The sequence below is a fragment of the Onthophagus taurus genome, chromosome 6 (assembly GCF_036711975.1).
Source record: "Onthophagus taurus isolate NC chromosome 6, IU_Otau_3.0, whole genome shotgun sequence".
Taxonomy (NCBI): Eukaryota; Metazoa; Arthropoda; class Insecta; order Coleoptera; family Scarabaeidae; genus Onthophagus; species Onthophagus taurus.
In genome coordinates, this window is record NC_091971.1 from 2,619,726 (window position 1) to 2,640,711 (window position 20,986).

General features: G+C 29.9%; 2 protein-coding genes across 6 annotated transcripts in view; one reads left to right on the forward strand and one right to left on the reverse strand.

Moving 5' to 3' along the window:
• The window catches only part of LOC111424720 (uncharacterized), a 74,283-nt gene extending 67,785 nt beyond the window's left edge, over window positions 1-6,498 (forward strand). For all 5 annotated transcript variants that reach the window (XM_023058365.2, XM_071197108.1, XM_023058363.2 and 2 more), the window contains 2 exons: window positions 273-338; window positions 2,890-6,498. In XM_023058365.2, coding sequence (XP_022914133.1) covers window positions 273-338; window positions 2,890-2,969 — 146 coding nt within the window. In that variant the 3' untranslated portion in view covers window positions 2,970-6,498. The remainder of the gene's footprint in view (window positions 1-272; window positions 339-2,889) is intronic.
• A 4,056-nt stretch (window positions 6,499-10,554) lies between these two features.
• LOC111424695 (profilin chic) lies at window positions 10,555-19,891 on the reverse strand. The gene is made up of 4 exons (XM_023058325.2): window positions 19,569-19,891; window positions 17,875-18,046; window positions 14,418-14,517; window positions 10,555-11,472 (listed from the first exon to the last, which is right to left on the reverse strand). The coding sequence occupies exons 1-3, from the start codon at window positions 19,677-19,679 to the stop codon at window positions 14,420-14,422; spliced, it is 381 nt and encodes a 126-aa protein (XP_022914093.1). The 5' UTR covers window positions 19,680-19,891; the 3' UTR covers window positions 10,555-11,472; window positions 14,418-14,419.
• Window positions 19,892-20,986: the final 1,095 nt, after the last annotated feature.

Here is a 20,986-nt window from a genome sequence, read left to right on the forward strand (position 1 = left end):
GATAAGAAGCGTTAAATAACATAATAAATGATTTATCTATGGAAAAATACTGAAATGAGTAATACAAATTTTCTATAAATAAAATTTAAGAGAATCATAAAAGATTTAAAAATAATTTTGTTTTTTTTTATATAAATTGGTTAAATTGAAGTAATTTGTTGAAAACCTTTAGTTTCTTAAAACAGGAAGTTTGGTTGAACACGATAAAACCTAATCTAAAAAAGGTCTATTTACATTTCGTGTTTTTCCTTATTTATTTTTTTTTTCTTCAGGAAACAACGGAAAAGAACCCAAGAAAGATAAAGAGCTGGTATCCCCAACGATTCACGAGAACGGCGGTGAGTAACAACTTTAAAATGTCCTTTAAAAACGGGTACAGTATGAAGAAAAAAAAGATTTCTTCCCCGGATGTATAAAAGGGTCAAAATTTCAGTTTAGGGTTCGAGAAATCCTTTGTTTCCAGTTTAACATCCCCGATTTCGTTCACCCACCTCCCAACCGTGCGACAGGATCAATAATAAGCGAAAGTTGTGGGTGGAGTAGTAATGCTGGTTCCCTTTCAATAGACATTTTAACCGCAACCCCCAAAATTGTTTATTTTCTTTAAAGCAGTAAAATCGAACCTCAGTGAAAAACTTAACCACATTGAACCAGTAAATAATCTTTAAAACAAAGTCTTCTTTGTATTTCGTACAATTATCTTTTTAAAAGTTTAAAGTCTCGTCTACAAGATGGTTTTAATGCCCGTATCTAAAAGAAAACAATGTAACACAATATGCAACCACACAAGTGATATTCTTTTAAAAAATTAAACACTGCTGGTGTTTTCTTAAACGATATTCATACCATCTGTTACTTCCGGGTGTACTTACAAGGCTTAAAAGACAAAATCAAATAATTAATGTACACAATATATTTTGACGTATCAAAATTTAACTGTCAAGCCACAATTGTCATCTTAAAATCATTAAAATTTATTTTTTATATCTAATTTATGATAATTTTTTGATCTTTATGTTTCAAAGGATAACGTTGCTTAAATAGGATTTCTGCAATATATAAAGCAAGTTATTTATAGTTTTAAACACTAAAATTCTTATTTTAATTATTAGAAAGTTGGCACACCTTAATCTAAAATTCTACTTGTCAATTTACATTGACAATTTAAAAGCACCATAACCTTAAATATTATTTTAATTAAAATTGTGTATTTTCTATTTATTTACGGCCCTATAATTGTGAAGATATAAGATGCAGTTTATTTATCTGAATAATTATAAAATTATCTGAGTCCCATGTTATTTTTCGTTACATTAGAAGTAAGTTTTTATGTTTTATTTAATCATTAGTGGAGATGCTCTGTATACAATGAAAAGGGAATTGTTATAAAAGCTTACCTGAAATCAATTGAAACAATCTGGAAAAATCCACGTAAAAATCGTTAAAAAAACTTTAATAATAAAAATTTTTGACAATGACACCTTGAAATTTAATGTGTTAGTTAATTCAGAACTACCAACTTAAAATAATGTCATAACAATTCCCTAAATGAATTAATTTTATTAAAATTTGTGGTTATTTTTATGGTTTATTATATAATATTATTATGAGCTTAAATTTTGAAAGTATAATTATGAGGAAATCGATATGTTCTCCATAATAATGTTTATTTCATTAACATCTAATGACAATAAGATTTTATGTTCTTATTAAGGAATAGTACAGAAAACGGGCTTAAATAAACAGTGAAAAGTAAGTTCTTATTAAAGCTTACCTGAAATCAATTTAAACACATGCACAAATTCACTTTTATAAATCGTCAAAAACTTTTTTGACATTGACATCTTGAAATGTAATGTCTCTTTAGGAATTCAGAACTACCAACTCAAAATTATATAAAAAATTTCATAATTTTATTGAAATTAATGGTTATTTTTAATATTTAAAATAAAATATTATTATGAGCGTTAGTTTTAACAGCGAAGTATTGAAAAAGCAAGCTTTCATCATTAAATAACTTTATTATTTTGGAAATGCATCACAATTTAAAAGCAACATAACCTCAAATTCATCTGATTTATAAAAGAGGAATTTTATAACAATTTATATTTATTTTTATAAACAGTATTTGTTAAAATAAGATAATAACACACGTTTTTGTCAATAAACGCGATTATATTTGAGAAATTCAATAAATAAATTTCAAAACCTCAAAATACATAACCTCACATTTTATTTAAATAATAAAAATTATTTTAATAACTTATTAATGTTGTAAGTTTTGTTTTAGTCTGGCTTTCAAATTTCTTTTTTATTATCCTTTTTTTTTGAGACCAACGCAGACGCAATTTTTTCTTTATGCCTAAAAATAGAACCATGTGGTTCGTTCAAGAACGACACCACAGAGAAAGACGAAGACCTCGCTTGTCCTTTGCGGGGGCTTATTTTCGAACTGAAACTGTTATATTTGGGGAAATGTTTAAAAATAGATAAAAACGTTTTTAGAACTCTTGTAATCTGTTCTTTTTTTAGATTAAGGTATCTAAATGCCCCCACTAAAGACGAGTTCTTTTAAAAAGTTTAAAAATAGATTTTTAAATGTACTGAGTTTCTAAGAATCTTTAGTCCTCAAATGAGTCATGTTTTTAAATGAGTATGTACTTTAGAAAGTATTACAAAGAGATTAATAAAACTTAGAAAATACAAAGAAATTGTTTTAAGATAAGAATCGTTGTAAGATAAATTTCTTCATCTCGTTTTAGAGTTTATTTGCGCGAATGTGTCTTTTTATCAACGAATAAACGATGACCTTTCGCTTTTATTATCTTATTTACTTAGTTTTTTGTTGTTCTCTGGGGAAATAAAAAAATTGTTTATTTGATTGTTTAGGCGAAGAAAACCAAAAGAAAAAAGGATTTTTCAAGAATTTTTGGAAGAGATCGAGACATTACTCTTTAGAACAACAATAATCCACGCAGAATTGCGAATCCACAGGTTGTCTTTGTTGCATTTCCACTAACCAGTAAGTTTTTATTTATAAAAATTAGTTACCTCGAGTTATACTAAAAAAAAGAAACGAGTAATAAGAAAAATTGCGAATCTTTAAAAAAATATATTGATCGATTATTTATTTACTTAATATATTGTCCTCTTTATACAATTTAATCATCAAAAAAGTTATAATTAAACTATAATTACATCAATAAAATTATAATTATTACATTATAAATAGTTGTAGATACTTTTTAATGTCTGTATAATTTTTGCATATTATTATCGAATTAATATGTAATTATTAAAAAGAAATGGTATTTAAAATAAAAAATAAAATAATAAAACACATAGATTTCGTCGTATATAGGATTTTTTACATTAAAAAAAAAACATTTTCAAAAATAAACAATAAAAATAAAAATAACGCAGGTATTAAATATTAGCGACAATATACAAACGATTTTATTCAACTTAAAAGATACGAGAGAAAAGAAAATGTTATACCTAAAGGTGATTGAACGGATAACATCTTTTAAACTGTATTTCGAGTGAAAACTCTCAACCCATTTTCTATTCTGAGAAGGAAACCAAGAGGTTTTTCCTTTTTTTGTTGTTGCTGAAGAGTTCAGCGAAGAATTTTCTAGGTGAGAAAAAATCGATGGCGAAAAGAAATGGTTGTGTAAAAGTAAAAGATCTACGTGGTTCATATCAAAAATGAAGAGAAGTAAAAAACACTTTTTGTTGAAACGCACAAAATACTGCCGATTATTAAGACGATAAAAAAAAATTTTAAAGAAAAATAAAATTAAATTATTAAATAAGAGAAAAAAAAATGATATAGAGATGTGTCTCATTAAAATAAAATAAATTTTTAATCCCCAAAATAAAGTGTTAAAAGAAAATTAATTTCTTTAAAAACTTACACATTTTTTCTAAACAGTGTTTTTTGTAAAAAATCGATCTTCATTAACATCGATTTTATTTTAAATAAGAAAAAATATGCATCGTACATCAAGATTTATTTAAATATCATTATGCAATGTTTCCCAATTAGAGTTGATTTCTATTTGATGACACCCCATACATTAAAAATTAAAAAAACTTTGTTATTCGAATAAACAACGATGCGAGTCGATTTAAAATAATAAATTATAAAACAACATTTAATTGTCAAACACAATTAAACAAAATAAATAGGTAGACAATATACAGAAGCCGAAAAATATAAATAAATGATGATTAAAACAACAAATTTAAAAGATAATTTAACGAATAATAAACGATAATAAATATTTAATTGGTGTCCATGAACGATGAGGCAATATCCTAATCGGGAAACAAAGAGGCTTATTGAATGTTTTCTATCATTTCCGGGGTGATTGATTGAATTCCAATTTTCTCCTTTAGATCTTTAAGGTTATTAAAATTGTTGAAGTATATTTTAGGTTTTATATAAGAGTAACTATTACATTCTTTATTTGATCACAAATATGTTGTAATTAAAAATCTCCTCTTCATCTCCACATTGATATCCTGGATCTATTTTTTTCTAACCAATTACCATGTATTGGGTCTTATCTTTGTTCATTTCCAAGCCCCATATATTGTATTCTTCTTCTACTTTATTTAACATATATCTCATATCTTCTTCGTCCTCTGCAAAAACTATTTGGTCGTCCGCGAAAAGCATGGTGTACACCCATCGGGTTGCATTTCATTTTCCAATGTTTTAAGGTTGAGTGGATATAGATTTTGAATATTGTTGGAGAGATCATCAAGCATCAGTTGTGAGTTTTCCTACCTGAACCTCTGTCGCATTATCCTGTATAACGCTTTCACAGCATGATTGTAAGTTCTGTTGGTGCTTGCATCTGTCATGCACTTAAAAAAAACTATTTAAAAGTTAAAAAATTTGATACAATAGAATTAAAGGTTACTTATCTAAAAATATTATTACTTGTAAAGGTTATTATTCTTTAATATATTATTTATTACCTATTTTATCTCCTACAAAGTAATAAATTGGATTTATACATGATGTGGCTTCACAATGTGTTCACTAGATAGCGCATAATTTTACTTTTAAAAGACACTTACAATTAGAAAGGCACTTTGCAAGTTAATATTTTTTCTTGATCTGAGTTGACTCATTATTGCATAACACCATCTAGTTACATATCATCATGTTTATTTGAGAAAATAAAACTCCTTATAAATTTTTGTGAGCCTCAGAACTGTCATAATTTGTATTTGACAATTAGACTTTCACATAACCTCACTTTTAGTAAATATTTTAGTTATTTATGAACCAATTTAAAAAAATCAATTTGGCATAAATTATTCTGTCCAACGACGTGCTACATTAAGTAGGTACATTATCATTTGAATTTTTAATAAAATGATGGCTAGCGCTTAGGGGTTGAAAATTAATCAAATGACATCAAATATAAATCAATTTTAAAGAATATATCCAGTATTTTGGGGAAACACTGTAGAAATATTATTCATATATTATATTCGTTAAATAAATAATTACTTTGTTTAATTCATACTATTTTTATGGCGATAAAAATATTTTGGTATCGATTTGACACTTAACCTTCAAAATTAGCTAACTTCATAGTGATGTGTAACCAACATTAAATATTTAATTTCTCCATTTTGATATTTAAATAAAATCTTGATGTATTATCACAATCACAAAAAAACTATAAACGAAAATCTAAAAAAAATCTAAATCGTATAAAAAGTAAATGAAATCATGCACTTTATAAATACACCGAAAAAAAATCGTACTATTTACTTAAAATAGCACTCTTACTTACTACTAGTTGATCTATGTGTAAAGAAAAAAAAATCGGACTAAAACCAAATAATCGTAATTAAAAAAAAAAAATTAACTGTAATATAATCACACCGCTTTTCTTAATAAATAATTACAAAAAAAAAGTATTATAAACAAGGAGTATCGTTCACAAAAAGTGCCCCGAAAAATTTTTGTATTGTTCAAGTAGTCGATCGTATTAAAAATAAAAAAAAACACTTTCACGTACTAAATACTAAAAATTTAAACAAAAAAAAAACAATTTTAGAATAAAAACTACAATTTTTGCCGATGTTGTCCAAAGTTAGTGATGAAAAAAAAATTAAAAAAATAATAATAAAACATACAGAGTTAACGGAGAAATTCACACAGTATATTGTAACATATATTTTTGTAGGTATAAACATTACATCCCTCTGTAACAATTTTATTTAATTATTTTTATTAAAAAACTATTTTTTAAAATTATCAAAACAAGAACAAAAAAAGAACGTATTTAGAGGGCTTATTGTGTAACTTTTGTGTTTGTAGAAAATATGTTGGATTGTCGAATTTTTTTAATAATTATTATTTGTATTTTTTTGTAGATTTGTACAGTTAGTAGGTTTGTACATGTTTTTTAATTTATGAAAACTGTGTTACTAATGTGTAAATAAACAATTAATGCTTCAAATATAAAACTTTGTTTTTCTCATTGTCAGTTCTTTTCCATTTACCTCCTTTACAATTTGAACAAATAAGGTAAGTCCTCTTTATCCTTTATATTCAATGGTGTAAACAATAAATATTCATTCGATTTGTTTGAACAAAGAATACCAAGTTTGATTACTTTTGTAACTAAATACGGTTGTTGAATTTATTTATAACACATTGAACTTTTATTTTTTAACTTTTTATTTGCTTTTAAATTAAAGAAAATCGAATTTTAAATAACTTTAAAGATGTTGTAGACCTAGAACTATATTGACAATGAAACGTCAAATTAAATGTCAAACGATAATTTTAAATAAAAAAATTTATTTGAATTATTTACATATTAATTAATTAATTTATAAAAATAATAACTATAATTAAATAAAAAAATTAGTTTTTTAAATAACATAAAATTTTAATAATTAAACGTTAATACTAAAATGTTAGGTTGGTAAATATTTTAAACTAAATTAGTATGAAACGTCAAAATTGACATTTAAATGTTAATTATCTTTTTATAGGTTATGTTAAAAATCGCTATGTCATTAGAAGTTATAAAAATAAAAATCATTTATATTTATTTACTTTATATACATATATCTTTATTAGTTAAGTTTTAAATTTTTCTTCTTGATATTAAGTTTGTTGTAAACAACGTGACTTCGATAAGAAGTGCCCATTTTCTTTCGTATCTTGTTGTTGTTGTTTAACGAGTTAGTCAAATAACCATTAAGATATCTTCTTACAGAAAATATTTTAAGTACATCATCGTTTTATTTTATTAAATAATTGAAATTTTAATTAAAACCAAATTTTTTTGTTGTACTATTTTGGGGTAAAAAGGAGTATATCTTTTATAGTTAAAGTTTAAAACTCATTCAGTTAAAATTGAGTAAAATTCCAAATGAAGCGTCTGGCTCATCGATCCAGACATGGGCGTAGCCCACAAAACCAGACAGAGAGCCAACAACAAAGTCTTTTCGTGTCAGTTTCTGCCCCATCTGTATTCATCCAGCATTCATCCCAACAAAATAATAATACTTTGACGACCCTATTTCAATACACCACGTTGCAACTCGCCCCCACAAAAGTCAATATCGTAATGAATAGATTACAATTGAATATAGATGGTGATACGTCATTCAAACATTTTATTTAATTAATTAAAATAATGTTGTAAATAAAAGTCGACTTGGTTAAAATTTATTCAAGGTTGTTATTCTAAATACGCTAAATTTGCAAATAGGATTTCATTTCAATACTAAGGAATTTTTATTTCCTTTTTATGCAACCGTTTACTTTTACTTGTTTTTAAGTAATTCTTTTTAAGATTGCGTTATGATCTTATCGGCTTGCGGAAAAATTTTGTAACCAGAAATTATTAAAAAATAATATATAAAAGTTAAAACACGAATTTGTTATCATTTCCGGTTGGATTAAATTGAAAAAAAGCTCCAAACCGGATGTAACGAAACCGAGTGACTAACACAAGACGGCGGGAACGCTACTGGACGTGTACTTCCTAGAATTTTTAAGTAGATTGTAGTCGTTTTTCATTGAGAACGGTGAGGTGTATTAATATTAATGAGAATTTTTGATTTAAACTCGATTATTAAAAACAAAAAGAAATAAATTAAAACGTTACTAAATCAATTTGTTTTATTCGATTTAATTTCTTAAACGTTTTTTCAATATATTTAATTTACAACCGTGTTTTGCTATTTGGTATCTTATCAAAACTTTTATCAACATTTATTTAAGTGGAGAACTAAAGTTAATTAATTTATTTTTATTTATTATTTATTTATTTTTATTAAATGTACAGTCAAATCTCGATATAACGAATTAATACGGGGAATGGAGTGTCCGTTATATAAAAAAATTTGCTGAAATTTGATGATTTTTATAACTTATGACATAACGATTTTTAACATAACCTATAAAAAGATAATTAACATTTAAATGTCAATTTTGACGTTTCATACTATTTTAGTTCAAAATATTTACCAACCTAACATTTTAGTATTAACGTTTAATTATTAAAATTTGGTGTTATTTAATAAAATTATTTTTATAATTAATTATCGTTATTATTTTTATACTTAATTATCGTTATTATTTTTATAAATTAATTAACATGTAAATAATCCAAATATATTTTTTTATTTAAAATTTTCGTTTGACATTTAATTTGACGTTTCATTGACAATTAGACGCACGGCTAAACCCGAAACTTTTTAGTTCTAGTTTTAGTTCAGTAAGAATATACAACAATCTCACGTTGAGTAACAATTAAAACTAGAACTAACACTAGACCTAGAACTAGAAACATTCGGGATTAGCCGTCTTAAGAGACGTTCGGCTAAACCCGATGTTCGAAAATTTCAGTATTGAGAAAAGCTAATACCATACTGCTATACTGTAATCGGTAACTTAATGTAATCACGCAAAATAAGCTGTCCTTGCGGCCTACCACAACTCCTCATTCCGAGTATCAGATACGCAAGTTTCACGAATAATTTTACTACATATTTCAATTTAATATTGTCTCAAGATGCATACATAGAAACTTCAAAATTGATTCTCCTCGTTGAAAAAAGTTCATCTGTTAGGTTTTATAATTGCTTATATCTTCTGGCAAGAAGTAACTTCTGTTACAAAGCCGAAAAGTTATGTACATATACAATAAAAAGGGTCAAAACTTTGACAGGTTTAACGAGCTGATAGATATCAGTATAGACTTGTTCCAACGACACTGTTGACTGTCAAAAGTCGACCTATCAAGTTTATATACGCATCCGCGATCAGACAAATTTATTCTCAGGTCTGGGGCAAGCACATTTTGCCATGCCATTTAATGTTAATCTATTTACAATTTTGAATGCGTCCGCGAATTCGTGCATGGACGAATATGCAAGGCAGAAAGTCGTGTAGGCGTATATGAAGTGGACAAATTTGTACGGTTAGGACATACCTTATATCTATTCTACAGACACGCAGACATGACAGGCATCTACGAAAGTTGTTCTTTGGCTGTAATTTTTTTATGAATGAAAGAAACAGAAAAAGCTCGAGACTGATCATGTAGACACTTGCAAAAATGGATCAAAATTAGTTGCATTATGTCAGGTATAACAAAAATAATAAAATGCACTTACCTTATCTATTAAAATTTTCTTGTAATTGGCAAAATCAATAAAAAAACAATTTTCTTTATATAATACAAATTTATTATTTCACTTTTTTTAGACACAGTAATCCCTCGCAATTGAGAAAAAATTTACAAAGCTAACTTATTCTCGTTTTCCTCCTCCTCCTTTTTTTATCTCCTCTTCCAACGACCAAAAAAGAGAAAAAGCAAAACAAAATGACGCGTTTATCCTGCGTTTTCCAGGCTGAGCATTTAACGATGCCTTTTCGGGTTCGGTTCAGTTTCAAAGCATTTTTATTTTAATAGATATTATCCTTTTACTCTTGTTTTTACCTTTTAATTATTAATTAATTAATTCTTTTGGTCGATTATCTTTTTATTTCGGCCTTGATGACAAATATCACAAGCAGCTGGTTGTGACGTAAAAAACTAGTGCAAATTTTCGGCTTTATTTTTGTATCCATTGTTTTAATTTTTTTTATTGTTTCTTAATCGATATTTTTTATTATTACGACGCATACGTTTAAAATCACACCGAATTCTTAAATCCAATTTTTTTTCTTCGTTTTTTTCTTTTATTTAAGAGGAGAGTAAATATACTAATAATAAGACGTAATAATACAAGAAGCTTGGAGACTTTTTTAAGCGTATATCGGAATAAAAAATATGTATGTACTTATATTACTTTTTTATTTATTAATTCTTATTCTTTTTTGTGCAATGACCGGTTTTCCCCCTTTAAATCTTGTCTATTACTTTTTTATTCCGATAATTTTTTTTAATAGTAAGCTGTTTTAGGTCAAAAAATTAGGAGAGACGCGACTGTAGCATTTTAATATTTGTATGATAATATAAAAGGGGGTTGAGGGTCGAATAAAATAGAAAAGAAGAATTGGCGGGACTAGAGATTTTTTATTAAAAACCCTAATATTGTATTTTCAGTATCAAATTGTTTTTTTTTCTTCTTATTTCTTCCGTATAGTTGATAAGATAGTAATATTACGATGATGGTCAATAAAAAAAAGCGGTGAAAAATAAAAAATAAAGACGATACGAGACATGATAATTATTAATCAGGTGTGCGTTTAATTTTTTTAGACCTGCCCCGCATTTTTCTTATTAATTTCTACGCAGAGGGGGACTTAAAAAAATTCACAGCACTCTGGCACTACTTAAAAAAAATCTATCGTAATAATTATATTAGTTCTTTTTTTTTTAATATTTTTTTTAATAATGACCACAGTCTAAATCGAAAAAAAAAAGATATAATATTAATTAAAAAAACACGCAAAAATTTCCCGTTTCTTTTTTTATATATTTTCGTTTGAGCAATTTTACAATAATCGTATAATACTTTAATGTAGTAAAAGAAAATGCATACTGTAAAATTTCCCAAACGAAATTGACCTAAATTTAACAACTAAATTTAAATTTATTTCTCTTCTATATCGAAGCGGCGTTCATTCAAAAAAAATTTATATATAAATCAAAATATAACAAAAAAAAATCGAAAACTATTTCTTTTAGCATGTATATGTAGCATTTACGCGCGGAGAAACGTTTTAGTTTTTTTAAATAAATTTTTTTGACACACCCGTTAATGTTAATATTTATTAATTATGAATTAATACGCACACGGTTGCGGATGACTCATTTATGGCATTTTTATGTGTTTTTTCAGTATATTTTTTTTGAATTAGATGGAAAAATTTTACTGATACATAGTTTTTTTTTTTAGTTTGTTTTTGTTGCTTTTTTTTGTTGTTTTTTATGCCGCTGTATTTGACGACGATCGCGGCCGACGCACTATCTGTAAAACAAATAATCTCAAGTTATTATCAACAATGAACTAACAAGATATTTAATACAATAAAACCTCAATACAACAAAAATCTGTTAAATGAAAAAATTGTTAATTTGCACTTTAAACGTGTGAACCTCTGACAATGCTGAATAACAATTAAAAGAAGAACTAACACTAGCATTAGAACTAACACTAGACCTAGAACTAGAAACATTCGGGTTTAGCCGTCTTAAGAGACGTTCGGCTAAACCCGAACGATTCTAGTTCTTGATCTAGGGTTGGTTCTAGTAATAGTGTTAGCATTAGATTAGAACCAACACTAGACCTAGAACTAGAAACATTCGGGTTTAGCCGTCATAAGAGACGTTCGGCTAAACCCGAATGATTCTAGTTCTTGATCTAGTGTTGGTTCTAGTAATAGTGCTAGCATTAGATCATTAGAACCAACACTAGACCTAGAACTAGAAACGTTCGGGTTTAGCCGTCTTATGAGACGTTCGGCTAAACCCGAACGATTCTAGTTCTTGATCTAGGGTTGGTTCTAGTAATAGTGTTAGCATTAGATTAGAACCAACACTAGACCTAGAACTAGAAACATTCGGGTTTAGCCGTCTTAAGAGACGTTCGGCTAAACCCGAATGATTCTAGTTCTTGATCTAGGGTTGGTTCTAGTAATAGTGTTAGCATTAGATTAGAACCAACACTAGACCTGGAACTAGAAACATTCGGGTTTAGCCGTCTTAAGAGACGTTCGGCTAAACCCGAACGATTCTAGTTCTTGATCTAGGGTTGGTTCTAGTAATAGTGTTAGCATTATATTAGAACCAACACTAGACCTAGAACTAGAAACATTCGGGTTTAGCCGTCTTAAGAGACGTTCGGCTAAACCCGAATGATTCTAGTTCTTGATCTAGTGTTGGTTCTAGTAATAGTGCTAGCATTAGATCATTAGAACCAACACTAGACCTAGAACTAGAAACGTTCGGGTTTAGCCGTCTTATGAGACGTTCGGCTAAACCCAAACGATTCTAGTTCTTGATCTAGGGTTGGTTCTAGTAATAGTGTTAGCATTAAATTAGAACCAACACTAGACCTAGAACTAGAAACATTCGGGTTTAGCCGTCTTAAGAGACGTTCGGCTAAACCCGAATGATTCTAGTTCTTGATCTAGTGTTGGTTCTAGTAATAGTGCTAGCATTAGATCATTAGAACCAACACTAGACCTAGAACTAGAAACGTTCGGGTTTAGCCGTCTTATGAGATGTTCGGCTAAACCCGAACGATTCTAGTTCTTGATCTAGGGTTGGTTCTAGTAATAGTGTTAGCATTAGATTAGAACCAACACTAGACCTAGAACTAGAAACATTCGGGTTTAGCCGTCTTAAGAGACGTTCGGCTAAACCCGAACGATTCTAGTTCTTGATCTAGGGTTGGTTCTAGTAATAGTGTTAGCATTAGATTAGAACCAACACTAGACCTAGAACTAGAAACATTCGGGTTTAGCCGTCTTAAGAGACGTTCGGCTAAACCCGAACGATTCTAGTTCTTGATCTAGGGTTGGTTCTAGTAATAGTGTTAGCATTATATTAGAACCAACACTAGACCTAGAACTAGAAACATTCGGGTTTAGCCGTCTTAAGAGACGTTCGGCTAAACCCGAATGATTCTAGTTCTTGATCTAGTGTTGGTTCTAGTAATAGTGCTAGCATTAAATCATTAGAATCAACACTAGACCTAGAACTAGAAACGTTCGGGTTTAGCCGTCTTATGAGACGTTCGGCTAAACCCGAACGATTCTAGTTCTTGATCTAGGGTTGGTTCTAGTAATAGTGTTAGCATTAAATTAGAACCAACACTAGACCTAGAACTAGAAACATTCGGGTTTAGCCGTCTTAAGAGACGTTCGGCTAAACCCGAATGATTCTAGTTCTTGATCTAGTGTTGGTTCTAGTAATAGTGCTAGCATTAGATCATTAGAACCAACACTAGACCTAGAACTAGAAACGTTCGGGTTTAGCCGTCTTATGAGACGTTCGGCTAAACCCGAACGATTCTAGTTCTTGATCTAGGGTTGGTTCTAGTAATAGTGTTAGCATTAGATTAGAACCAACACTAGACCTAGAACTAGAAACATTCGGGTTTAGCCGTCTTAAGAGACGTTCGGCTAAACCCGAATGATTCTAGTTCTTGATCTAGTGTTGGTTCTAGTAATAGAGTTAGTATTAGATCATTATAACCAACACTAAACCTAGAACTAGAAACATTCGAATTTAGGATTCTTAAGAGACGTTCGCGTAAACCCGAATGATTCTAGTGTACATTGAAAAGTGTACAACAATCTAACACTGTATAGCAGTTAAAACTAGAACTAACACTAGACCTAGAACTAGAATCGTTCGGGTTTAGCCGAACGTCTCATAAGACAGCTAAACCCGAATGTTTCTAGTTCTAGGTCTAGTGTTAGTTGTAGTTTTAGTTCAATGTTGTATATTTTTCATTGGACTAAAACTAGAACTAATACTAAACCTAGAACAAGAAACATTCTAGCGCTGAATAACAATCAAAACTACAACTATCGTCCTTGATCTATACATCGTATAAACAACACTCGGGGAATACCCCAAATTTATCTATAAACATGAAATTACTCTATTTAATTCACGAGATCCGTTATATCGAGGTTTATACTGTTTACTTCGACGATTTAAAATTTCTAAAATAAATAACAAGTCTAAGAAAAGATTAATAATAAAGATAACAACAGAAATACTTGAGAAGTACTGAGAATTCAATATATTTTTAATAATCGCGACATAACCGTTTTCCAGCAACTATACCATGATCAGCTTTTAAATTTTAATTACGATAAAAATAAATTAGCGTCATAATTAAAACTTGGCGCTATTAATAATTAAAACTGACGATAAGATAACAATGATAATAAAATTTACCTCTAGTAACCGCAGTTTATTAAGTAATCTCCTAGCTTTTCTACAACGGACGCGGCTTGCTGGGGTTGGATGGGATCTTCGTATAAGGAAACTACAACAGCTGCAACAAAACGAAATTATTCATTATTATCATTAGTAAAAACTTTTTTTTTTGAGAATTTTTGATGATGAGTAATTTTTTTTGTATTAAAAACGAAGAATTTTTCTCTAGATATAAATAGAAGCAATTACTACGCTTGAATTCGCGTATTTTGGCAACGGATCGAGGATCGAGAGAGATATTTTCACTCCGGGTATTTCGGTAATTTCCTAAATTTGTGCGAAAATCGGGACACAAAAAACTAGGCAATAAAAACAACGGTTTCGTCAAAGATATTTTTGAAATAAATTCGAGTGGGAGAGGATGTGATAAATAATAACGATAATATCCCACACACTATTAAAAAAAATCTAATGTTGGTTCATCCATTAATATTATGTGTTTTCTACATATAATTTTTTATTTCCGGCATATTAAAAATTAAGTAAAAGAAATTTTTTGTCTGGAGCGATTTCAGTTTAAAAAAGTCCATTAACAATTAATTCTTCATGTTCCACTTTAGTTATTGCATAACCAACTTCCTTTACTGGATAGGTAAAGGTTCGCTGTAGAAAAATTCTTCTTCCTAGGTTTCATAGAATTCATCATCTGATTTATACTTCACCTTTTCTGGCTTTCTATTAACCAGGTTTTCAAAAATTTTGACCTTGAGCAGAACCAATACCATCTAGAGATGAATCAGATATACCTATACTTGATAACAAATATGAAGCGAGCGATACTGTGGCGATTGATCCAATGAACGATGATGTAGTGGATTAGCACCATTACATTCTTCTGACATATGCAATCTCAACTGTCAACTTAGGTTTTGGCTGTACAAACGATAATTCTGTACAGTCAAAACGGAAAAAACCTAGGTACAAGTTATGTTTCGAAAACAGGAATCCATCAACATCCATCAATCGTGTTTGGCTGGCCGCTACAAAATTCATTAGTCAACCCAAGTTGCGGTAAAAGTTTGACAACCCAAAATATAAATGTTTTAAATTCGATGAATTGAAATAGCTCTATAACAATCGATAATTCAGGCTCAACATCCTAATACAGCTCATTTATTGAAAAATCCATAAACCAAATTACGCAAAGTATATAACTGGAGTAACCTTTTACGTTAATTTGCTTTTCGTGCCAATGTATAAAGTAAAATATACAGATTAGTAACTGTAAAGTTGTTAAGAAATAGATATAACAACATCATGAAACTTATGATCTAATACTAGAGTTCTAGTCATAGTAGCATCAGCCGTTAACAAACAATACAAAAAAACTGGTGTCAATGCAGAGCTTTCAATCCCTAAGAAATCGTTCTATCTTGCATTAAAAGTTGTGAAATGGATTCTTCGAATTTTCTTCCCTTTATTGATCTAACACAGTATGTTCCTCAATGAGTTAGTTGGTGTTGGATACAAGTCCAACTAGCAAAACCAGATGTGGAAGCGATAATCAAGAAATACAAACAAGTTATCCTTGTGAAAAAGAAGTCTAGTGAAGCGAGACCAGATGTTTGTGTATACACCGAACAGCATTAAAGCAGCAAGTGGTCAGAGTAATAAAGTTTCCTTTGTAATTATCAACAATTGTTGTCTCGCCGATACTAAATTAGACAACACTAAATTGCAACGCTTTGACGACAAGCGACCTTGGCTAAATTCAGAATATCAAATATAGAATTTTGTATGAGACGTCAAGGTCACAGCTGATGCTACATCAAACTAAATTGGCAACGAATTCACCTGATTACAGAGAATGGCCTAATTATTTATGGCCAAGACTATCCATGATAACCAAAAACTGGTTCTAAATACCATGTCAACCCAAACCTTCTGCTAAATGCTGTAACATTCAGTTAAAGCACTCCTGATAAACATTTCTGTAATATCTAGTTTGTTATCATAGAAATAAAAATATTGCTGTATCTAAACATTGATCTAGATAGAACTTGTATTCTTCCAATGGAAAATTATTAGGAAAGTAATTTAAACAAACAGAAGAGGTTTTGTGAACGTTATTGTTCAAGCAACCTCAGTTGCGTCACAAACTTTCCAGTGTGGACATGCTGATTTACTCATGATAATATAACAAAATTAAGCAAAATGTATATTCAAATAAATGAAGTTGTTTTAAGTTAATAGTAATATATTTCAACCATGAAATAACTACACAATTATTTACAAACATTCTTTTGAACCGATAATGTTGTATTTGGCTTCAAGCCACTTCCTAATTATGGTCTCAATTTGCCGAATTTTTTACATTGAAAATACAGCATTTTAAGCAATATTCAGTAATAGTCAATTAATATTGTACATGTAATGCAGTAAGACGAGACAAAACGTAGTCTACAATATACTTTGTGAAGCAAATGTATTATTAAACGAAGGTTATTTGTAATAGTCTAACGACCTTTGCATATGGTAAGTAACGGAAAGTTTTGGAATCTTTTGGTCTGCAGGCTAATCATTTTCGAAGTGGTTTCTGGCTGTATTTTATGTGCCTTGTAAAATAACAACCCAGTGTTATTCTGCCAAACTGTATAATGTGTAAACTATAACTCCACATAAAGCAATGTATACCGTTAATAATCGAGTGACCTTGACATTTGTAAGTATCAAGGAGACCAGTAGTTAGCTACATACATAGTTGGTTAACTAAATTTATCTTCTTCACAACAACATGTAACACGCAAACATTATCTTGAGTGATGCCGTATCAATCTAAGATTTATCTCATATATGTTGCCACTTGCAACTATACAAAATAAGCGCCTCACTTTAAACTGTTTAGATAAATCAAGTTTAGTAGCTGCACTTTTTGACAATTAATGCTGTATAGTAATGAAAAAAAGAACGAAATATATAAAATAATTGATAAAATCCAATTTATTTCCTCCTAAACCGGTTAAAAACAAACATTGATTATGTTCTTTGTCTTGATAAGATAATTCGGTATAAAAGAATTGAAGGAAAATAAAATTTAATTTTAAAAGTAATAAGAATGAAAAAAACCAATTTCGTTTAATTTTTTTAAAAGCAACCATATCGTATTATCAAGAACAATAAATCTTGCACACGGTCAACTCGCCACCACATTGACCCATTTGAAACGTGAAAGTTGCCGACGACGACTGTTGTACTGGTCCAAAACGAAAAAGCAGGCGCCTTTTTCTTGATCCGGCGCCAACCGTCCAAGAAAACTTTTAATAAACACGACAAGAGTCACCAAATATTCCTCTAAAAGACAACGACGACGAATCCGCCGCCGCCGCCGCGTTTATTATTTTTAGAAACGCGTTTCACATTCCTCGCACACACACACTCTCATTTTCTCTCTCTCAGTTAACTATTTAAACTTTACCTTGCGTGGTCTTCATGCAATGCACGCCAACCTTCCCTAACTTGGCCCTGATCACTCTGTCCGTACCGGAAAGGTAAATGTAACGATTCCCGGCTAAGGTTACACCCGACGACGTCAGGATATCTTGCTTTTCAAAACCGCTTACTAATTTTACCAATTCATCCTTTGTTACCTGCAAAAAACAAACTTATAAACAAATTTAAACTGTCACTTTGACAATTTGATATCGCGTACGCGTGCGCAAACAAACTCGACAACGCCCAACGCCGTTTACGATGACCTTTAAGGTACGTCTCGCAGTCTGAATCAATCAAATTCGTGCAATACTAAAAATTGCAAAAGTTTCGCCACATTTGGCACAATGCATTCAGTTTCAAAATGGATACATTTATTAATAATCGCGATGAATCATAACCGATATAACATTACGATTAGGGCAACCCCAAAAAAGGGAAAAGAATTTAAATAATCTCGTGACTCATCGTTCGGCCTTGATATACAAAAATATCTATCAATACATTTTATAAAATTTTATTTTTTTTGTGTAAGAATCCCTAATACATTTCGGACGCAATTTCTACGTTCGCCAAAACGTGATACGGGGGACTCTCTTTTATCTAACAGTTCAATGACCGCCCGTGCAATTCTAGACATGCACGAGGGGTGACAACTGTATAATATCTTAATTAATTTAATTAATTAGAAATAAAATTCCCAAAAAACAGTTTTTTTTTTAATTCTAATTTAAGCAATTAGATTTCTAAAAGTCCAGTTTTGTATAGTTAAACATGTGGTCGGTAGCCGTGACTAACGTAAACAGATCATTACGGTGGTCAACAACTGGTTAATCGGCCTCAAAAGGCCGGATTAAAGGAGAATCGTTTTAAAATTTCCCGCCGTGGATGAAAATGGGGAAAAAAACGGGACAGACACCGTCTACTAGATGTGTAGAGGAGACTATTGATCGTACAGATTAGCGAGCGCGACGGTCAATGCGCTATCGTGGCCTTAACCTTACATTGAAATAGACAACTAACTTCATTTGTTGTCTAAGGTTCAAAATTATATACCTAAAAATTACAAAAAAAAAGATTAATAAAAAAAAAATAGTGTGAGTAATATTTATTAATCATAAAATATTAAATATTGATAAAAAATCAATAAAGATAAAAATAAGATATGAAGCAACCAAACAATTTTATATATTTTACATATAAATAGGGAAAAAACATTTTTTCCTTGTTAGAAATGATGATTTTAATTTTTGATTATTTTAGAATTAAGATTTTGATTTTGGCAACAATGAAAAAACAAAATCGTTTCGAAATTTTAAACGAATGAAACACGTCGCAAGATCAGGACGGCCGCCATTTTGTGTAAAATACCGGCTTTGTGAATAAGGCATGCGAAATTCATCGTAATTTCAACAAGTTTCTCAACCTGAGTCATCGCTTACAATCTAAAATCTCTCTTAAAACAATTAAAACTACCCAAAAATGTACCCTTTTAAGGACTCCATTCATACGAAGCACCCCTTTGGTGCAATAAAAAAAATTTACTATAGCCAAGCCCCTAAAGCAAAGAATTTTTTTTTGTAAAACCGGTTTTTTATAGTCACCATTTTCAATGGGTGCAAAATAATAATTTTTTATTGATTATTTAATAAAAATCGGGGTAATTTTGTTCGAACTTACCTCGAAACCATCACTTTTAGCCCAGACGTTGCCGTCTAAGCCGGCGATACAAGCCTTGGTCACACAACGGGAGGCAACGAGCTGTTTGTCTACGTAATCTTTCCAGCTCATATTGTCGGCGTTTTTAGTTAGGTTATTTAGTTAATAAATTTGAGGTGAGATTTAACACGGCACTCACAGAGTGTTATAGTAGATAAGAGAGAGATAGAGGAGGAGAAACGTTAAACCGCGGGTATTATTATATCGGTATCACCAGGCACGGTTCTCGCCGCACGGCAAACTGAAGCTCTCGCAAAAGCCTCGATCAGCAGACAGCTCAAGCGGAAGCGACCAGATGACATGCGCAAAATGATACTAGCCAACTATCTAAAAATTATTTCCCTACCTTAAAAGAACGTGTCGTATCGTCTTTGCCAACTTCAAAATATTAAACATTTCAATTTATAATCATCAAATAATTTCAATTAAAAACATTTTTCTTTTAAAATGAACATTTTAAGATAATTTATAAAATCAATTTATTAAAATTATTTAATCTTTTATGTTTGTGACTTTAAAATTATTTTTAAATGCATTTTTTCATCGATTATGGGTTAATGATCAGGTTACGAACACAAATGTTAGTACTAATCGTAAGTAGTAAATTAAAACTTACGGTAAAGCTCCATCGATAACTGTTATTGGTTATTAGATCACACCACTAAAAGAATTTTTAAAATAACTTACAGAAACCAAGCTAAACATTAACATTAATGTGTAAGTGGGGATGTGATGGGTAATCTGCATCTACTTATATGGTATACATTATCAAATCAATAGAAATGAATAATTTAGAGCGAAAATACATCATATTTTGGATAAATCATATAAGAAGCCCAAAAAACTAATGGTAGCAATAGATTATGCTCGACCTCTGCTTGTATAGGTAGTTCAAATTCGATGTTCGAATAGGCTAACTCGGAAACTATAAGAGTTAGAAAAAAAGTAGCTTACATGTCATGATCTCGTTTTTCGAGATACTGCTAATGCCGAAAACCTCAAAGCGTTATCGTCTTTTGTTTTTCCACTAGAGGCCAAAATTGAAAATATCGTAAAACCGTCGTTTTAGTTACAATTTACAGGAAACTGTAAATTTAATTTTTTTGACGACACTAAAATAAAATTTTATTTTTAGCTTTATTCTAAAACAATAAAAAATAGATCTATCTAACCCCATATTTTTGTAATCATAAAAAAATAACGAATTTAATAAGCGAATAATCATGACATGTAAGCTATTTTTTTCTAACTCTTATAGTTTCCGAGATAGCCTATATGTCCGCATTTGAACCACCCTGTACAGCAGATATCGCAGAAGAAGATAAGGAACGAATAAGAAGATTCCATATAAATCTTTAGATTTTAGTGGCAATGTACCA